At 43.8% G+C, this 20,459-nt stretch overlaps 1 protein-coding gene and 1 long non-coding RNA gene across 5 annotated transcripts in view; one reads left to right on the top strand and one right to left on the bottom strand.

Moving 5' to 3' along the window:
- Positions 1-20,459, top strand: part of pde4ba (phosphodiesterase 4B, cAMP-specific a) — a 220,364-nt gene that overhangs the window by 156,970 nt on the left and 42,935 nt on the right. For 2 of the 4 annotated variants that reach the window (XM_071202916.1, XM_071202917.1), the window contains 5 exons: positions 1-195; positions 1,230-1,266; positions 1,505-1,575; positions 3,643-3,692; positions 6,567-6,683. In XM_071202916.1, the coding sequence (XP_071059017.1) occupies positions 1-195; positions 1,230-1,266; positions 1,505-1,575; positions 3,643-3,692; positions 6,567-6,683 (470 nt within the window). The remainder of the gene's footprint in view (positions 196-1,229; positions 1,267-1,504; positions 1,576-3,642; positions 3,693-6,566; positions 6,684-20,459) is intronic. The other 2 variants (XM_034081364.2, XM_034081365.1) reach the window with 1 other exon arrangement.
- LOC139433713 (uncharacterized) overlaps positions 116-20,459 on the bottom strand; it is a 27,983-nt gene continuing 7,639 nt past the window's right edge. The window contains exons 2-3 of the long non-coding RNA XR_011643105.1: positions 9,764-9,897; positions 116-193 (exon numbers count right to left, since the gene is read on the bottom strand). This is a non-coding gene — a long non-coding RNA (uncharacterized lncRNA). The remainder of the gene's footprint in view (positions 194-9,763; positions 9,898-20,459) is intronic.

Below are 20,459 nucleotides of genomic sequence, written 5' to 3' on the forward strand. Positions count from 1 at the left end.
TTTTGATGTGGAGAATGGCCCGTCCACCAGCTGCAGCCCTCTGGACCCCCAGGCCTCCCCCGGTTCTGGGCTGGTCCTCCACACTAACTTCCCCGGTCATAACCAGCGGCGAGAGTCCTTCCTCTACCGCTCTGACAGCGACTATGACCTGTCACCCAAGTCCATGTCACGAAACTCCTCCATCGCCTCTGAACTGTGAGTATCTCACACACACACACACACACACACACACACACACACACACACACACACACACACACACACACACACACACACACACACAAATACGCACAACATGCACATGAAGCACAACACGTTAAGCCAGAGGCCCAGCAACACACAGTGGAACATGGCATACACACAATTATAGCAAGATGCACAAATAATAAATTAGGAAGGTTTATGCTTTCCATAATGGTAGGTAGTTTAACAAACGTAAGGATTGTATATGCACTAACCCAACACAAAATGTATTTGAGTTACCTTAAAAATAACTTATAACTTGTGGACAAAATTGTATTTGCATCTTTTCTTAAAAGAGCTCTGTGCTGCACTGTCTTATTACTCAGTGATACTCCGTTTTAGCATAGGAAAACATTATCTGTGTATGAAAGTATAGATGACATTTCATTAAATGTTTTTTACTGGTAAAGAGATCTTCTTAGCAGTTGTCAATTACTCATTTTTGTTTGTAAGCTTGCACATTTGTACTGACTTCAGCCAAAGTGTTTTTCTGTTTTATTTAACCATTAAACTACATCACTGGCTTTAGTCGATGCTCTGCTGCTGAATTACTGCTCTGCCCTCCAGCAAAAGATCTGGTAGTGGGGGGTGGGTTACTTAAAGTAGTCCATAATCCAGATGTTGCATAATAACAATTATTGAAACCCACAGAAGAGTAACTCAATAGTTTGCCCTGTCTCAGCTTACAAGAACATGTCACTGAGAGCTAAGTGCCTTACAAGGTTACAAGCCATTGGAACAAAAGACTCCTGTTTTTGACCATCCTCCTACAGTATATTCCTCTCACTCTTTAGGCTCTTTCAGTTAATTATATAAATGAAGCTGGCTGGGTCATTACCTATTGTTCTTACTTAACATCTTTGCTTATAACCACAAATAAGCAGGAGGCACTTATGCATGTAATCTGTATGCAACAGCAAAACCAGATATTTGGTGTGTACCATCTTTGAGGATGTTTCTCACCACTTCTTTGTTTGTGTTTGCAGACATGGAGATGACCTGATCGTGACACCTTTTGCTCAGGTAATCATTTTGCTGCAACTACTTGTGAACCAAGAGGACAATCATTTTTAACTACTATGATAGCCGATTCATCCTTGGAAATGGCAGATAATGATGCTATTTAGGCTACAAACTATGGCGATTTTGTGCTTGCATTTACGCAAAAATGTCTCCACACTGTTCAGAAGAAAATTGATTTTGAAAATACTGTATACTTTAAAAAGGACCCTCAAAATGTTATTTTACTCTGCTTATCTAGGTTCTGGCAAGCCTTCGAAGTGTGAGGAATAACTTCACTGTACTGACCAATGTCCAGTGTGCCTCCAGCAAGTAAGTGCTAAAGACTTGAGAACAGCAAGCAACATTTTAAAACTTTTTTTCCAAATGGTTAACTCAGTGACCTATGTTGACCCTGCAAACAAAACAAAGAAACAATCTGTCACACTCTTACATTCAAAGGAAGCACTTGATAATGAAACATTTGCTTGGTTATTATCAGCCATCATATGGACCCCTAGAGAGTGTTAGAAATCAAGTTGAATCCCACCTAGATAATCTTGGGATTCCTTTATTAAATTCCCAAATAAATATGATAGTACATCTTGTGTAATTAAAAAGTACATCAAATTCCTTATAGCTTTTAAAATCACATAAAGGCAAAGGCTAGACACTCATTTTGTCAGCATGTGTGCTGCAGTTCCATTTTTCCACCACAAGGTTGAGATCTTGAGCTTTAAACTGCAGGGTGAAGTCTGACGCCACTGCTGAGCTTATCTACTGCAGCTAGAGCAAACACACAACCATACACACAAACATATACAGATGGAAATGTATTGACAAACTGAATATAATTTAATATAACAATGATGTGAACATAAAAGAGGGATGCTTATTTTGGATCCATCATTCCTCGTTTGTCTGTTGAGACATAGTTTCCCTCAATGCATCATTCAAATCAAATGCTCTCTAAGGAATTCCTCTCTTGTGGAGACACAAACACAAAACAAACTCACAACTACTCACACTGATGGAATGCCTTTAAGAGAGTCACTGTGACATACACAAATAGAGAAGCAGCAAATCCTTGAAAGCAAGAACCATAAACATTTAAGGTTTGGTATTTTTGCTTGAAATATCACCTTAACGATTATTCTTTAAAACAAAGAGTAATTTTCTGTTGGATAAATCAACAAACCCTTCCATTTAGCACCACAACTCACTTTGGAGGAGAGACAGATCCAGATACACTGGATATATGTATGTGGGGCACCTTTCCCTTTATTCTTCAGGCTTCCGTCAGTGTGTCGAAGATGAGATGAAGTGTGTGTCTTTGTGTCAGTTTCCAAAGATGCTAAGAGCACTCTCCTCCAGGATTTTGTTATCGCACAGTTTGCTGTATTGAATACACAGAGCCTGTCTGACCTATATGTCGGCAGACATCCCCTCATAGAGAAGAGCAGAGACTAAACCACATGCACACAAGTACACAGGCATGCAGCATTAATGCACACATATGTTGCCCTTCTTTCACACAGAGGGGTCAGGCTGATAGAAAATGAGTCTCTGTTGAAAGAGAATGTATCAATATGCAGTCAGGTTCCTGCTCTCCAGATGTTGCTGTGTCTCCCACTCAATCTGTTATTCCTTCAAGATGTGACCTTTTATTTTCACTATTAAAGTAAATGATGATCAAATGTTCAAAGGTACTGCTGAGACTGCAACCATGAGGGCATATATGACTGGAACATCTGACTGTGAAACAACAAATGTTCTGCCTCAACGACCACAAGGTTCCATTAAAATAAAAATACATAAAAACAAAACATTTGAAGACACCCCATGACTCATTGTGACATGTTTAATGACTATTTAGGAACCGTTTCAACTCGAGTTCAAAATTACTCCATTCAGGATCTATTATACATTTTGTGTACTCCATGTTATTTCCCGGACAAAAGAAAAAAAGAAGGAATAGTTAGAACATTTGGGCAATTCGCTTAATCATTCTCTCACCAAGATTTGATAATATGTCTCGTTTCTGAATAGCCAGAGACATGTAAGCCCTGCTCTGTCCGAAGGCTGCCTCGAAGCAACTGTAAAGCTCACTTATCAACATGTTGTATCTGGTTGGTTTGATACATTTTAATAATCTAAGCTTAACTAGCACTAGCTGTAGTTATATATGTATCGATCTTCGAATCTAACTTTATTCATGGAAACAAAAACTTGTATTTATCAATATGTTGAGATTCTACTTTAACCCAAATAGCTTACCTTCTTGAGCTTTTACCCAACAAAATGGTATTCATTATTTGGGTGAACCATTTAAAGATGAAGAATATTCAGTGTATTTTTCTTTTTTTTATTCTAACTTATTGCTTTCTTTTTGTCTTTCAGGAGGTCTCCTGCAGCAACTCTGCCTCCCATCACCAGAGTGTGTCTCCCAGGTAAGAGGTTCAGAGAGATATCCTGCTACGTGTCTCAGCTCTGTAACGCTTTGTGAAGAATGTGTCTATTATCTGGTTTATATCTGTCTCGAGCATTCTTCTGCCATCGTTTTTCCTAGTTCTCATTATTCTCGCTCCCTCCCTGCCCGCCTCTCTCCTCTGTCTTGTACTTTGCTCATGAACTCGCGTACGTGACGACTTTTATTTTTCCTTGTAATCTGTCTTCAGCTGTAACATTGCAGTCCAGACTACTTTGTCATCAAGCTCATTAAGCATTTCAAAACACAATTCAACTGGTTCTTCAGACACACACACACACACACACACACACACACACACACACACACACACACACACACACACACACACACACACACACACACACACACACACACAAGATAACAACAAAATCCCTTGTTCTTTCTTTCAACACCTTTGAATTTAAGCAGCAGTGTGTATGTGTGTACCAGTCTATTCCAGTAAGAGACGTGTGTTTAGTATTTATGTACAAGTGCACACTACTTTATGAGCACCTACAAGTGAGTGTACGTGGTTTGCTTGTGAATATCTATTCTTTGGATTTTCTCACTGACACTGAGATTTTTGTCTGTTCACCGACTCAGCCAAGCCTGTCTCTCAAACTCACAAATACACATACAAATACACAGAAGCACACTTGAATGTGGGTTTAACAATCACGCATCCTGTTTGTGTGTGACGGCTTGTAATACTCCCTCTTATGACAAATTTCAGTTTAGTTAAAAAAATCAAATATCTTTCATTTCTTTTGATGAAAAATAGGGTTTTATTGCACCGGCCTAGTGCATCTTGCTCAAATGATAGCAGCCTGTGGGATTGAGAGAGCCGCGATGCAGCGACATGCGTTGCTGTGTAAAAATGAGACAAGATGAGCAAGTATAAAACTGAGAACAGTGAGCAGGTAACCATCAAATAACAGGCATGTTAACCTAAAGCCAACTCAGGTCACAGCATAGTAGACCTCGTCAATATCAATACTCAGACAGTTAAATGTTACATAACAATGTTTTATTTTTCATTTTTTAAATACACCCACAGTAGACAAGCTTTACCGACCAAATGATTGTTTGATTGTTGGTGTTATACTGAAATATATGAGTTAATGTTGTTGAAAAAGAAACAACTAGTTACTGGTAGTCTATATTTATACTGTGAAGGTGTCTGTGCGTGCGTGTGTCTGTGCGTGCGTGCGTGCGTGCGTGTGTGTGTGTGTGTGTGTGTGTGTGTGTGTGTGTGTGTGTGTGTGTGTGTGTGTGTGTGTGTGTGTGTGTGTGTGTGTGTGTGTGTGTGTGTGTGTGTGTGTGTGTGTGTGTGTGCGTGTGTGTGTGTGTGTGTGTGTGTGTGTGTGTGTGTGTGTGTGGTAATGGTAAGCATCACTTGACGTGTTAAGTAAGGGTGTATTTCAGTGTGATGATATTACAACATTACAATTGTGGATTGGTATGGTGTATGATTTGCATAAGTGTGTATAGTGGTGTGTGTGTGTGTGTGTGTGTGTGTGTGTGTGTGTGTGTGTGTGTGTGTGTGTGTGTGTGTGTGTGTGTGTGTGTGTGTGTGTGTGTGTGTGTGTGTGTGTGTGTGTGTGTGTGTGTGTGTGTGTGTGTGTGTGTGTGTGTGTGTGTGTGTGTGGTGTGTGTGTGTGGTGTGTGTGTGTGTGTGTGTGTGTGTGTGTGTGTGTGTGTGTGTGTGTGTGTGTGTGTTCCTGTGGCTCTGATTGACGTCAGCATGCCTGTGTGTGGCTTCTGTTGACTTCCTGTCAAAGCAGATGGACTGAATTTTCACTTCCTTCTTCTAAACCGCAGCTCATCAGGTGCTGTGTGTGTGTGTGTGTGTGTGTGTGTGTGTGTGTGTGTGTGTGTGTGTGTGTGTGTGTGTGTGTGTGTGTGTGTGTGTGTGTGTGTGTGTGTGTGTGTGTGTGTGTGTGTGTGTGTGTGTGTGTGTGTGTGTGTGTGTGTGTGTGTGTGTGTGTGTGTGTGTGTGTGTGTGTGTGTGTGTGTGTGACTTACAAGGTGATTAAATCATGAGGCTGACATTTTATTTACATTTTTTTTTATAAATCAACAAATTCCTCGAAATAACACTAAACCGACAAGGAATAAACCCTTATAACAAGTATTGCCTCTCAGCTTGTTAAACTAAAACTAAATTGAGATTTGTTTCAGACGCACTAGGAAACAAATGAAGTTCTAACAATCTTTTTCCTAAAAAGGTTTCAATAGCATCATAGTTATTATTTAGAGTTTTCTTACTTTTATTTTTGTTTTCATTTTCTTATTGTATCATAGTGTGGTTACAGCTTTGTGGAACACATACAATGAACAATTAATTGGTAATGATGACAAATAGTGAATCATAACAGCATGAGTTTTATGGCGCAAAGGCACATGATAATACTGTAGCTACAATTTAAATAAAGATGTATTTACTGTTTAATGTTGTCTTTAAAGACACAACAGTACCATTTTTGTACTGTGTCTACTTTGGTTTTTAAAAAAAATTAAATGGCAGGGTTTTGCTGTTGAAGGGTTCATATCAAATGCATGATTTGGTTGTGTTAAATCAACGCCTGTCCAGCACAGAACCTCCGCAGTGTTTATCCCATGATCTCAGGCCACATCCTCTATAGACCCCTTCCTACGTTTCTCTCATAAAAACACACATCTGGATCCATCCCTTACTCAGTTTCTTCACTCACCAGCTTCCCTCTCTATCTTATTCATTTCCAGCATCTGTCCAGCTGTCTCCCCCCCCCACACGCACACTGCCTGAGTCTTTATTTTTTACCTTTTGATTCATCTGTTTGTCTCTCTCTCGTTCTCATCGTCGTCATCGTAGGGGAGGGGAATGGCAGGAAGTGTGAGGCAGGAAGAGAAGATGATATTGTTCCTGTTTTGCTGTCAACTAAACTGTTGCAACTTGACGGAAGCCAGAGGGAACTGTTGTGTAGACGAGGTGCGTGTGTGTTGGTATGTGTTGGTGTTTGTGTGAATGACTATGTCATCCAACAGGAGAAAAATAGGATGCAGTGAGACAAAGGCCTATTGTCTGTGCCCACACACTGCACAAACATGCACATGCAGATACAATAATACAATATGTAACACACTATTAAATCAATGTATTCTGAGAGCAGACAGATACACATGTAGAGCCAAAACTACAGATCTTGCATGCTACTCATTAAAACAAATCAAACTTAATAAACAAATTGTTGTCATGAGACTCAAGGCAGGTGCTTCAGATGCATTGCTCACACATTTAAAAGCACAAAGATGAAACAAAATTCTCTGGCCTAAATTTACCATTTTATACAATAATATAATATAGGTAGTAGGGTGTCAGATTTTGTATTATATAGACGATAATAATTAATTAATTAATTTACTATGTATATGCTATTAAAGGACAATTCAAAATGTGATATATGTAAGATTAATTAATTACTCGCAGCAGGCATGCTTTCTCTTGTTCTCGAAGCTGCTAGAATAGGGACATTTCAGTTTTGCCTTCATGGAGCAACTTGGTAGTCCACTGGTTAAGACATTTAACTTATAACAGGTTTAAAACAGCTCAATATATCTGTTGCATTTCAAATATCTTTCTTTCTCCTTTGTTAACAGTCAGTCCATAACTGTATTTAGCCAATAAAGCCGCAAATGTCTTAAAAAAAAGTTTAATTTATGAATCTGTATCAGAATCCTTTGGCAGACAAGTCATTTTGATTTATTCCCACGTACACATGCATCTTGACATTGCTCATATGACACAGAGGGCAGGAAAAATACTGAACAACCCTGTATTTTTCTCACGACACAAAGGTGGAGATGACACAGATAATGTGAATCCGATAAGACTATAGATAGTTAAAACCTGTTCACTGTTTATATCATTCGTAACTTATATGGACTTAAAGTCATATGAATGTAACCTTTATTATTTGGTCCATACATTTCATTGTCTTTCAATGCTCTGGTTAATGAATCTCATTATGAAAACTGAAACATTGGCTCACTTTTTATACAGAGCTCCTATCATATCACGATCAAAAAATAGGTTTGTGCGTTCTGCTCGCACATGTGCATGAACAATTCCACACAATAGATACATATTATCCACTGGCCCAAAGCAGCTCTTTTGTGTCACGGTGTTATAACAGAGCCAGGAAGTATTCTGTGTCATTTATTCAGCCTTTATCTGTGAGAACCTCACTGAGGTATGACCTAGCTTCCTAGTGAAGTTGACCTCTGCGATGAAATGCTGTCATACAGGATATGTGGGAGGCAAAGGGCTCTTGAACTCTCCCGACCTTTGTCACATAGGCTCTGTATGTGTATGTGTTTGGCAGCTCAGTAATGTAGAAAGGTGTCAGCGAGTTCCCTCTTAAAACCCATTGTGCCTTTCCATTGTGTTGGTGTTTTCTTATAATGTGAACAGCCCCCCCAATGACATGTTCTCCCAAATAAGCCCTGCATATTATTTCAAAGCTAGCAGCCTGTGTTTGGTCAATACTAAAAAAATAACTCTGAGATAACTGCATAGGTGAAAGGTATTTAAACAATGTGAAATAGTTATGCAAAAGGTTATAAAAACACTGAACATACATTTGCTGTGTGTGACTTGGTACACACGTAGGCATGGGGTTTAGGGGATGGACAGTTTGTTCTTATGAACGACTCTTAATCTGACCAGGAAGGTCTTACTGAACTAACTTGGCCATAGGTAAAAGCTTGTAATAAAAAAGCACAACAGTTGATACAAATAGTGTTGCTTATAACTGTGGCAATCAATGCTTTGGAAGTTATTTGTTTGCTGAGGAGGAGTTTCACAGATTAATAATATGTTAGGCCTCTCACTTGTTTGTAGCCTTGAGTGCAGCAGGCGCTGCCAGGTCAAGGTTTTATCCTGCGAGTAACACATTCTCCCTTGATTCATTAGATACAGAATCTGGTGCAAACATTCTTATTTCCCAGAGGATGTACCCTGAACACTTTGGGGTTACTGACTTTTCCTACAGCCCCACTTGAGGTTGAAAACCATACTTCTCCGAAACTGTATTTATCCAATACAGGTTCATAAGTATGACAGTTCCACTTTTACTTAAATACAAAATCTGAGCACTTCTTCCATCTCTGGTCCTCAACTGTATGTATCCAACAAAGGCAGACATGACTTTATAAACTCTCGCAAAACTCTTTTAAGTACATTCCATCGATTTTAAGTGACTTAGATTTGTCATAAATTGAGATAGAAGGCAGGAAAAATACTGAACAACAATGTTTTTGTTTTCACAGCATGAAGGGGGTGATGACACCGATCATGTAGATCAGATAAGACTTTAGATAGTTTGAACAAGCTCACTTTTTATATACTTCTCAACAATTACTGGTGGTTTGGGATTTGGTCCAGATATTTGTGTTTTTTTAGAATGAGTTGCTTTTCATCATGTTTCATGAGCAGTTCCATGTCTTTCCCAAAATGTTGAAGTGGAATCAGTCGTTGTGCAAAATCCCCTAAGATCGTGCTGGAGTCAAACCAGGAAAAGGTTATTTGTGTTGCTCTTGGCTGCAGTTAAGAACTAGAAACATATTCTTTCTTGCATCATTTCATAAAGGGTCAGAAACATGTATAAGATGAGTTTCATCTGTTGCAGCAAGTTTCAATGGGCGATGGATTAAAAGAACCTCATCAATCTCTTTATGAATGTTTTCAATGGTAGCCTCAATCAACCCTACACTCTGTGCACCTGACAGTGTCCCAGTGCGTGCAGGAATGCACTGAGGAGATCACAGGGAGGAGGGAAAGAGAGACAGAACAGGAGGCGGGATGAAAAGAGGATATGTGGAGTGATGAGGTGAAAGGGCAGGAGAGACTTTGTCTTGAGGAGGGAGGAAGATAAGTCAGGAGAAGATAAGATGAAGATATGGAGAAACTGAAGGATCTTATGCTCGTGGATTCATCTTCTTATTATACACACATGCATTTCCAAACATTTGGACTACCTATGTTGCAAATGTATTATCTTTTCTACTTACACACGGCATCTATTGCACGTCTATCCGTCCTGGGAGAGGGATCCCTCCTCTGTTGCTCTTCCTGAGGTTTCTCCCATTTTCCCCTTTAAACTGTGGGTTTTCTCCGGAGGTTTTTCCTTGTACGATGTGAGGGTCTAAGGACAGAAGATGTCGTATTGTCATACTGATATTCTGTACACACTGTGAAGACCACTGAGACAAATGTAACATTTGTGATATTGGGCTATATAAATAAACATTGATTGATTGATTGATTGATTGATTGATTGATTGATTGATTGATTGATTGATTGATTGATTGATTGATTGATTATGCGAAAAGCAAACAGAGAAACTAAACAGATTATCCTGTCACAGGACCCTTTCCCCCTCTTATTACTGTTGCATGACTGACAGTATGTACCGTTGTTTTATTTTGTTTAACATTCACTTAAATCTCGAGTAAACCAAATCAGCTTTTTCCCCTAAATCTCCACTCGTAACTGTAGTGCAAGATTATGCCGCTGAAAAACCTAATTTCAATACAAAAAATGTGATCTTTATCGTCAAAAACAAAATGTTCAGGTTTTGCTGTTCTAAACAAGCATATTTGCGCCAGAGGAAGGCTGTGTAATTAGAATAATTATGAATTGATACGGAATGAAAATACATTGACTAGCTTCTGCTACTTCAGTTTAAAATAATATATTATTTTTCAACCATGCATAGAACTATAGGTTACTTACGTAACCCCAGTCCTCAGAGTGATATGAAGTGAGATGTCTCACTATGGGATGCACCTCAACGCGTATGCAAACAGAAGCATCAATCTCATTACGCCAATCCTGATTGGCTGGTGATCTTGACGTCTACGTCAGGGAATCCACCCACCCTTTAAGTAGCTTGCGCTACGACGCAGCGTCATTCAAAATAAGCACCTCTTCTCGCTTCGCCTTAGCAAGAAGGGCCGTCTGGTGAGACATCTCACTTCATGTTACTCTGAAAACTGGGGTTACGTAAGTAACCTATAGTTCTCATTCATAACACTCCGTTCGATGTCTCACTATGGGATATTGAAACTCCCGTATTGCTCGACATGCTTATCTCGAAAATCACCAAAACAACCAGAACTTAACTTAACAGGTAGAACCCTGTCTCAACACGGGGCCCAGCACTGCGTAGGCCTCACTTGGAGCAGAGACATCTAGCCTGTAAAAGCGGACAAAAGTGAGCGACGAGGACCAGCTCGCTGCTGCACAAATGTCTTGGATGGAAACACCCTTGAACAAAGCCCAGGATGTAGCCAGTCCACGAGTAGAATGAGCACGCAGGCCCGTTGGTGCCTGCAAACCCTGACTCGTATAAGCCAGAGCAATCGCTTCCACAATCCAGTGGGAGAGCCTGGTAACGGGCTTGCCCTTCTGCAGTGGAGTGCACCAGCTGGGCATAAGCTGGGCGTAACTCTACGTCCGACGTAGAACCGAAGGTTAAGACCAAACTAAAGTTATGACTAGTGCAACACTTAGACTTAAGCCCTGTATGCGTTGCGCCCGGGTGTAACTTTTACGCATAGTATGGAGCAGGCGTAAATCGGAAAGACAGACTAGTATCCATAGTAACGTAAAACAGGCAAGAAGGATATTAACGATGGCAGGGCGTCTTGTTTACATGTTTAACAATGAAAGGGCATTAAGAAGAGAAAGAGTCATCCGTGATCGAACAAACCCACTGGACATCTATTCAGACAGTCAACTGATAGAGGTTTCGGCAGACAAGCCCTTTTTGATTTAATCGAGGAGATCTCCCCTCAACTCCAGCACGGATCAGATCGAAATGCTGCGCTCTCCCCAACCTTGCAGGTGCTGATTGCGCTCAGATTCAGAATTGTTTTGTGTTCCGCTCTCAATTTCACGGTCTCCACCTCCACACGAACGATTTATTTCTCCGTCAGTTCCCACTGTAACTCTGACAAATCCCTCTTTCTCTTTCGGGGTGTGGCCATTTGGGATTCCCCTTGAGTCATCGCTGTGGGTGTGGGAATTCCCTCTTCTCTGCGGTCCTCTGACTCTGTAAAATGGTAAAATGGCCTTGCTTGGCAACAATTACTGTTTCACGTGTATTCACGTGGACGCGCATCTTAAGACCAGGCGCAGCTACGCCCGAGACTAGTCAGGCTTGGTGCACTCGGTGTAAATTCGAATCACTACGTCGGACGTAGTTAAGCCCTACTTTTTTACGCCCAGCTGGTGCACTCCACTCCTGAGGGTTAGCCCAGGATATAAAGAGTTGGTCATTACAACGAAACTCTTTTGACCTGTCCATATAGGTGCGTAAAGCACGAACTGGACACAGCAAATTCGGCCACTGTTCCTCAGAGGAACACAGCGGCGGAGGAAATGCCACAATGTCAATGGGGGTACATAAGCCAACCACCTTAGGTATAAAGGCAGGGTTGGGCTTCAGCAAACACTCTTGTTTGCCCCGGGGCAAACTGAGTGCATGAAGGATGTACAGAGAGCGCATGAATGTCACTGACTCGCTTGGCAGATGCCAGAGCCAGTAACAGCACTGTCTTCAGTGACAGGTGTTTCATGTCAGCTTCTTCCAGGAGTTCAAATGGAGGTCGAGTGAGCCCATCTAAAACCACTGCCAAGTCCCATAAGGGCACCAGTGACCTGGAAACAGGGAGGAGCCTGCAAGCCCCTTTCATAAAACGGCAAACCAAAGGATGTTGGCTAGCCGTCTTTCCCTCAAAGCCCACATGGCATGCAGCAATAGCAGCCAGGTACACTTTGATCGTAGAGAAAGCTCTGGGTTTATCAATCAGGTCCTGTAGAAATGATAAAATCACCCCGACAGGACATTGAAAAGAGATGTGTCCTTTTTGAAGGCACCACTCCTCAAACACCCTCCACTTACAGTCATAAAGAGACCTGGTGGAGGAAGCTCTTGCTCTTGCTCTGAATAGTGTTTATCACCTTCTGAGGGAGTCCCACTGTATTCAGATTGTACCACTCACGGGCCAGGCCCATAGTGCCTGAGACAGTATGTCCCTGCGTAGTGGGAGCTGCCACGGCTGCCCGCACAGCAGCTGATATATCTCCGCCAGCCAGTACATTGCAGGCCAGTGCGGAGCTATCAGGATCAGTGTGTGGCGTTGTTCTCTCACTCTGGCCAGAGTTGGGGGTATCCGAGCCAGGGGTGGGAACGCGTACAGAAGGACCGGAGGCCAAACGTGCGCGAGCGCGTCCACGCTTAACGGTGTGTTTAAATCGCGCATTGAAAAGAACAGCTGGCATTGAGCATTTTCTTTTGATGCGAACAGATCTACCGCGGCTCGGCCGTACCGCACCCACAGCTGACTCCCAATTATTGGATGTAGAGTCCAGTCTGTATATAGTGGTGTACCTCTGGACAGCAGATCCGCCCCGAGGTTCATCACTCCTGGTACGTGCGTCGCTCTCAGAGAGAGGAGACATCCGCAGCTCCATAAGATCAGTTTGCGTGCCATCATGTGTAACTGGAGAGAACGCAAACCCCCTTGGCGGTTTATATACGATATTGTGGTCGTGTTGTCTGTCCTCACGAGGACATGATGTCCTCTGAGAAAAGGCAGAAAGCGTTTCAGGGTGAGGAACACCGCCAAAAGCTCCAGATAATTGATGTGTGACCGTTGGAGGTCTCTGCTCCAGAGACCCCTCACAGGTCGACCTTCGTATATACCCCCCCCAGCCCGTCAGACATGCGTCTGTGGTGACCACCTTCCGCGATAAGACAGCACCCATAGGCACGCCCCGTACTAGAAAAGTCGGGTGTAGCCAGTGGCGCAGTGCCATTACGTCATACCACCAGAATGGCTGACGCCATGAGCCCCAGCAACCGCAGACATGATCTGAAGAGAACATATTTGCGTGGCTGGAAATGAGCGAGGCAAGCCCTGAAGGCTTTCACTCTCTCTGCTGACAAGCGGGCTGTAAAGGGCACCGAATTCAGGCGTAGGCCCAGGAAGAGTACAGTCTGGGCTGGGGACAACATGCTCTTTTCTGTGTTTATTACGAAACCCAGGTCGAGCAGGTGTTTTACGAGGACATTCGTCTGCGTAATAGCCTCTTGCTCCGACTGCGTAATAGCCTCTTGCTCCGACTGTGCGAGAAGGAGCCAATCGTCCAAATAAGTTGCCAGGCGAATATCCTGTTGTCTTAACGGGGCTATCGCGGCTTCCGTACACCGTACAAACACTCGCGGGCTGAGAGACAGACCGAAGGAAAGTACTCTGTACTCGTAAAAGACACCCTGAAAGGCGAACCTCAGATATTTCCTTTGTGGGTAATATACTGGGATGTGGAAATACGCATCTTTCAGGTCGACTGATGTGAACCAGTCGTTTTTGCGCACGACACGCAACAGAGATGTGTGAGAGAGCATTCTGAATTTGTATCTTTTGAGATATTTGTTCAGAGCTCTCAAATCTAGTATAGGCCGAATTCCATTCCCTCCCCGTTTGGGAACGAGGAAATACTTGCAATAAAAGCCGCTCTGACTCTGTTCGGCGGGTATTATCGATATAGCCTTCTTTTCTAGTAGCGAGAAAATCTCTTGCTCCAGAATATGGGCCGACTCTCCCCGGGCCTGTGAATACAGAATGCCCGAGAAGTGAGGGGGGGTGACAGCGAATTGGAGCCTGTAGCCCAGTGTTACTGTCTTGAAAACCCAAGCAGAATCTGTGAGCATCCTCCACTTGTCGCTTCTCAAAGCGAGCGGAGATGTCACAGCTCTGTCATCTGCCCTCAGTGTCTTTATTTGTTGTGTTATGGGGCCCTCTAGTGTCTGAACACGGTGGTACCCCAGGTTGACAACCCCGGCCGACACTGCGCATGCGCGTGGCGGTGGTATTTCCCTGATGGTACGAACTTGAGGATGACGTTCTGGCATCACTCGAGGCGGTGGGAAGATGGGGGCATGGTGGCACCCCGAAAACACATGAGCATCTAACACTGGAACGTGCTCTGGAGCTGGGGAACAGGGAACTTCCAGCTCCTTCGTTGAGGAGAGGAGAGGAGAGGAGGCTGTCAGGCCGCCCGCTTCTTTTTCCTCGCCTGGTGGCTGAAAACCTGGGTCGGCTGCGCCTGAGCGGCAGCTGCCGGAACCGGAGATTTTCTTGGCCAGCTCCCCCTCGCCTCGTGCCTGGGCTGGGGACCCGGGACAGGCTGTGGTCTCTGCTGCTTCGGTATCTTGATCCGGGCAGGACGTGAGGCAGCTTGAGTGAAGGCCTGCCGCGGGACCATTGAAGGTGGCGACTGGACCCTTCGGGGGAGACAGAGCTGGAGAGCCTCGTCTCCCTTCCTTTTTGATTCGCATCTCAGCTGCATCGAAGCTAGAGTGGAGCCAAATATGCCCTCGGGAACAATAGGCATGTCCAGAACATCCTCTTTTTCCCGGTCTGGAAGGTTCGTCAGGTTGAGCCACCTGGCTCTCTCCTGTACCACCATAATTCCCAGTGCTTTGCCCGTGGCTTGGACTGCACAGCGCTTGCGATCTCGTCCCACACGGCAGGCTCAGGTTTGCTCGACAAGTCTTCGCAGAGCTCCGCCTGGTAGGCGGTCAGCAGCGAGGAGACGTTGAGTGCCCTGGCGGACAAAGCTGCGGCTTTATAGGCCCGTTCGGTTATCGCTGACTGGAACCGGTCTGCCTTTGCCGGTAGCATGGGGTTTCTGCTCGGTGTCGAAGCCAGCCTCGGTTAGAGGTGGGCTTCCACCAGCGGTTCCATGGGTGGCATGCGGAGCAGGCCGATTCTCTCCATACCGTCACAGTCCAGGGAGGAGACACCCTGGATTGGGGCCTTGTTGCTAAAAGGGCGGTCTCTCCACGAGACCGACACCTCGTCCAGCATCTCCGGAAAGACTGGAAGGAGCTGCCTCTTGGTCCTCGCTGCTTGGGGCAAGTTCTTCCCTTCGTAGCGTGATCTGGAGGTCTCCTTGGCCACTTCAGGCCATGGGATGTCCAGCCTGGACACAGTGCGTTGACACACGGCCTGCAAGTCCATACTTAGGACGGGCGAAGCTGGTGTGCTTTCGCCTGGGAGAGCGGACATCGCTCCCGGCTTTGCAGCCTGAGCCGATGAAACGAAGATGTCATCCTCATCCGAGTCGGACAGGAGGAACTCAGAGGTATCCTCTTCGTCCTCCATATAGTCCAACTCCAGGACATCCTCCGCGGGTGGAACCATGGTGAGGTCCAGTTGGGAGCCCCAGCTTGACACAGCGCGGGGCTCCGCTCTCGCGGCTCTTGCCGCCACCGGATCCCAGTCTGACACAGTGCGGGGCTCAATCTCTGCGGCGGACGCCACCATGTCTTGATTGCCAGCCGGCGAATCAGCGGACATGAGGGGGTCCCGACCCGACAAGCTAGCTTGGCGTGCTAACCGTCGGCGGAGGCTCTTAATGGTGAAGCGGGTACAATGCCCGCACAAGTCGGGGTTATCGATAGCCTCCCGGGCGTGTTCCAGCCCGAGCAGACCTGGTGTGAGTCTGTGCCTGAGATCTTAAACCCGCAGCCGCATAGCCGAGCCTCCGAGTCCCTGACTCCTCTGGTGTGAGGGAGAGAAGGGTCCATCTTCGTTCGCCGGGGTGTCGGCGTGGAGTGGACACGCTAGTAACAGGTACGTTACTGAGAAAAAAATCCAACCTTGCCGTTAGTCCGAAAGGAAAAAAGCGACGGTGTAGATTTTATTCTTTAAAGAATATTAACTGGTGTGTTAATACCTTTTTATCTCTGTCTCCTCTGGTGTGAGAGAGAAAAGAGCACGTCCTCGTTACCGTGGTGTCGGTGTGGAGGGAAGAACAAGCTAGCAACAGGTATGTTACTAGCTTGAAGAAAAAATAAAACCTTACCGTTATTTCGAAGAAAGAAACGGCGAGGCAGATTACGATATTAACTGGTGTGTTAATATTGTTCAGTCTTCTTGCAAAGCAAAAAAGCAACCGGCAAGCACCCGTCGACCGAATGTTAGCTTTGGGTTCAGTCTGTGGACCGTTAAGCTAGCCCGGTTACTGATAATTCGAGATGTGCTCTGAAGCGAGAAGAGGTGTTTGAATGACGCTGCGTCGTAGCGCAAGCTACTTAAAGGGTGGGTGGATTCCCTGACGTAGACTTCAAGATCACCAGCCAATCAGGATTGGCGTAATGAGATTGATGCTTCTGTTTGCATACGCGTTGAGGCGCATCCCATAGTGAGACATCGAACGGAGTGTTATGAATGAGAACTCACACAGAGAGTGTTGCTGTTCGTTCCACCACATTTGTATTATGGCTCTATATTATCTATTTAAACAGTGATCTTAAAAGCCTACGTGCTATCTGTCGGCTGTCAACGTTTTCTTTTTGGTAAAAACGTACAGACAGCTTGTGTGGTGATCATGTGGTTATCATCACTGTATGCTGCAGGAAATGTGCATCGCTTCAGAGACGTCATTATAAAGATATATGCAGAACCACAGCTGTTCTATGTGCTTTTACACTACATAATATAAACGCACACAGACACAAAGAGGCTATGTGTATGCAGGCATTTATTTACCAGAATATATAGGTTGTCATATGACACTTCAAGCTAAAGCCAAATTGTTCCAGTAGCATAAGTCCTCCTCAGAGGTACACCTGTCTGTGGCTCTTCAACAACGCAGCGAGCAGACTCCAAATATAAGAGAATATCTCCCAGGGAGACCAGTGTAGTCATCTCACTAACACAAGTGTACTGTATATGTATGAACATGCGTGTTGTTCAAGAGCAATGCGTGATCACCAGACGCTTCTGCGATGCTAGTACTCACCTGTGTGAGTCTCCAGGAGCACATGCCATCAGCTCCTGGAGACATGCTTTACCTGGAACTACCACATGAGAGGAGTTGAGTACTTTTCCAGGTGTTTATATTTCTGTCTTTGGGTCTGAGGAAGGATTTTGTCACCAGATAGCATTGCAAACCATGCAAGATGCAATCACGAAACGTAACAGGTGTGAAGAGGATATCAAATTGAATTTCAAAACTGTCAGTGAGCCAAGCAAGGGGGTCAAGTGTGTAAGATCCTACTTAAGGCTGCGTTTGGAGATAGGTGTGTCTGAGCCATTGCTCCTGAAGTAGGGGGGTAGAAAGTTTGGCATGGGGCCATTGACCCCTCCCCCACTTTACACCCAAGGCCTGATCTATAACTCATATTTGGTTGGTGCTACAACTATGTATAAGCGGGGTCTATCTTGAGTATAAGAAATGTTATGTACGCCAACCTACTACTTACTTACTATTTATTTTTCTGTTGAAAATGGCACATAGATGAACTATCATTAAGCATTAAATGCACAATAAATGAAATTGCTTTACTGAAATTAGGCTGTATCTCAAAAGTACAGAGATGAGAATTTGACGACAGTGGAGCTGTCATCTGGATGCTGTTAACTCAATAATTTTTCAACAAAAGGTTTGATAAGAATTTACTAATGCTTTCATCGAGACCTTAAAATAACGTTTCAGCAATAACAACATCTACATTCCCTAAGAGGCAACACACCACGTTTAGCTGTTGAGGTAATGCTTGACTGCTGCCAGCATCTTGGTTTTGATATGGCATCAGTTCAATGGGCAATTATAGCAGGGCTACCATGCCTAAATGTCACAGATACAGTATCTGTCAACCTCTCAGTCTGTCTCTCGCCTCACACTCAGCTGTGCACGTCCACAAATGCCAACATGAGCAGTTGCCATGACAGCAACTCCCTCCTTTGCCTCCAACCCTTACTCTATTCTGGTCAGAGCCATGCTCTACCTCCGTAACCCCCCCCTCCTCTTTCTCTTTCTTTCCTCTCTTCTGGGCCTTCTTCAATATTGAAAAAAACATTTGTTTGGCGCTGCTTCACTCTGAGTTGGTAGCTAATAAGTCTCAGTATTTATGTCCCAGGGTGTCTTGTGTTACCTGCCATCTTAACTACTTCCCGCTCCTGTGCTCTCAAATAGCCTCAGGGGGGCTACTAGAGAGGTCTGGCTACTGTGCAGACCCACAAATATGACCTAGTAGAGCAACCTTATTTTGCTAAGTATGAAGGTTTGAAGACAGATTGTAGGCCAAAAATATGATTTAGTTCCATTAAATAAAGACAAAATCCTCCCTGGAGGCTTTAAACATTTCTCAACCCCTACTCAATCTGCTGCAGGTGTTGAGGCAGAGTGTCTGGTCACTGGGCAGGGTAAGGAGGGGACATCTTAGAGACAGAACTAATGTGATGATGAAAGGGTTTGAGTTTCTCTGACGGTAAAAGCTTAGACCACTGACAGGAAAGGGTGTGATATCTGCTGAATATTTTCCCCTCTGATTTACTGCAACAGCTTTGCAAGGTAAACAAGTAGTGTGGAGATGTTTACCAGGCAGTGTGTTAGTTTATCCACCGACTATGTGGAAGATTCAGAGCCTTATGCAGGTTGGGTGGGTATGCGTGTGTGTGTGTTTACTATAACAATAGCTGAATGAATGATAGCAACAGCCTGTGGCTCCTGTAGGAAGAGCATCATTTTTCAATTATTTCACAATGAAGTATTGATTACAATTCTATTGGGTTGAGTATTTTATAAAACAATTGAATGAACTGCAGAAGAACAACAATGTCAACCAAAGGGGGCGGAGCTCCACCAAGGCCAATCACATACTCCTTGGGTCTGGGGTCCAAAGTTGTATGGGTTCCAATCTGCCCATGCTTTGCCCTAGTTTAATGAAAATCAAGCAGTTGTTTTTTCTGTAATGCTGCTCACAATCAAACAACCAAACAAATACAATTGGGTGGGGACTCAGGCAGGAAAACTGATCATATAATTCAACTTAAAGACTTAAAGCCCTTCTTAATAATAAACAATTGTATCTCTTTGTTATTCAGAGAGGTGTTTCTGTTATTTGGCCTACCCTCATTGATATTATTACAGTGGACAAGTTTATAGAAATGCCTCTCAGTATAATATAATACAATTCAACAAGTTAATTTGATTTATATATCAGCTTAAACCTGAATCAGACGCAGGATGAGCACCAGATTTGTGTCCAGAAATGCATCAAATTTGCTTTGCAGGACCACTCTGGATGTGCGTGTCTGCTGATGTGTACACATGAAGCAACACAACTAGTGATTTCATCTAAAACAAGTAGGTGACCCATCAGCCTCAGGCTGCTATGCTTTGTGTTCATTGCTAATTAGTAAATGCTAGCATGCTAATATGCTAAACTAAAATGTTGAACTTGGTGCACATTATACCTGCTAAACATGAGCGTGTTAGCATTGTGATGTTAGCATTAACTCCTACAGAGCAGTGTGGTGTGGACCTGTTTTAAGTAATGGAAAAGGAGATGCTATATATTTCCTGATATATTAAGTACATGTGTTGGCTCGATGTGATCTCTGATTAGTCTCTCATTTCAAGCTGTCTTGGTAGTATTGCATCAACATAATTTTTGACTGATGAGGAGTTACGGTGATGATGTGTTTAGGGTTTACTTCCTTCTTGCATTGAAATCCTTACAGAGTGTCTTATTGAAAGGTTGTTATGTGCAAAAATGATGTATTTACCTCCCTTCTTTCCCAAATCCTGCGCTTAAATGTTTCCCTTTCCTCTCTCCCAACTGCTTTTGGGAGGTTTGGATGGAAGAGGCTCTCTGGCAAGCCCCTTCTGACAAAACCTCTGGC

Source organism: Pseudochaenichthys georgianus, chromosome 4 (assembly GCF_902827115.2).
Source record: "Pseudochaenichthys georgianus chromosome 4, fPseGeo1.2, whole genome shotgun sequence".
Lineage (NCBI taxonomy): Eukaryota > Metazoa > Chordata > Actinopteri > Perciformes > Channichthyidae > Pseudochaenichthys > Pseudochaenichthys georgianus.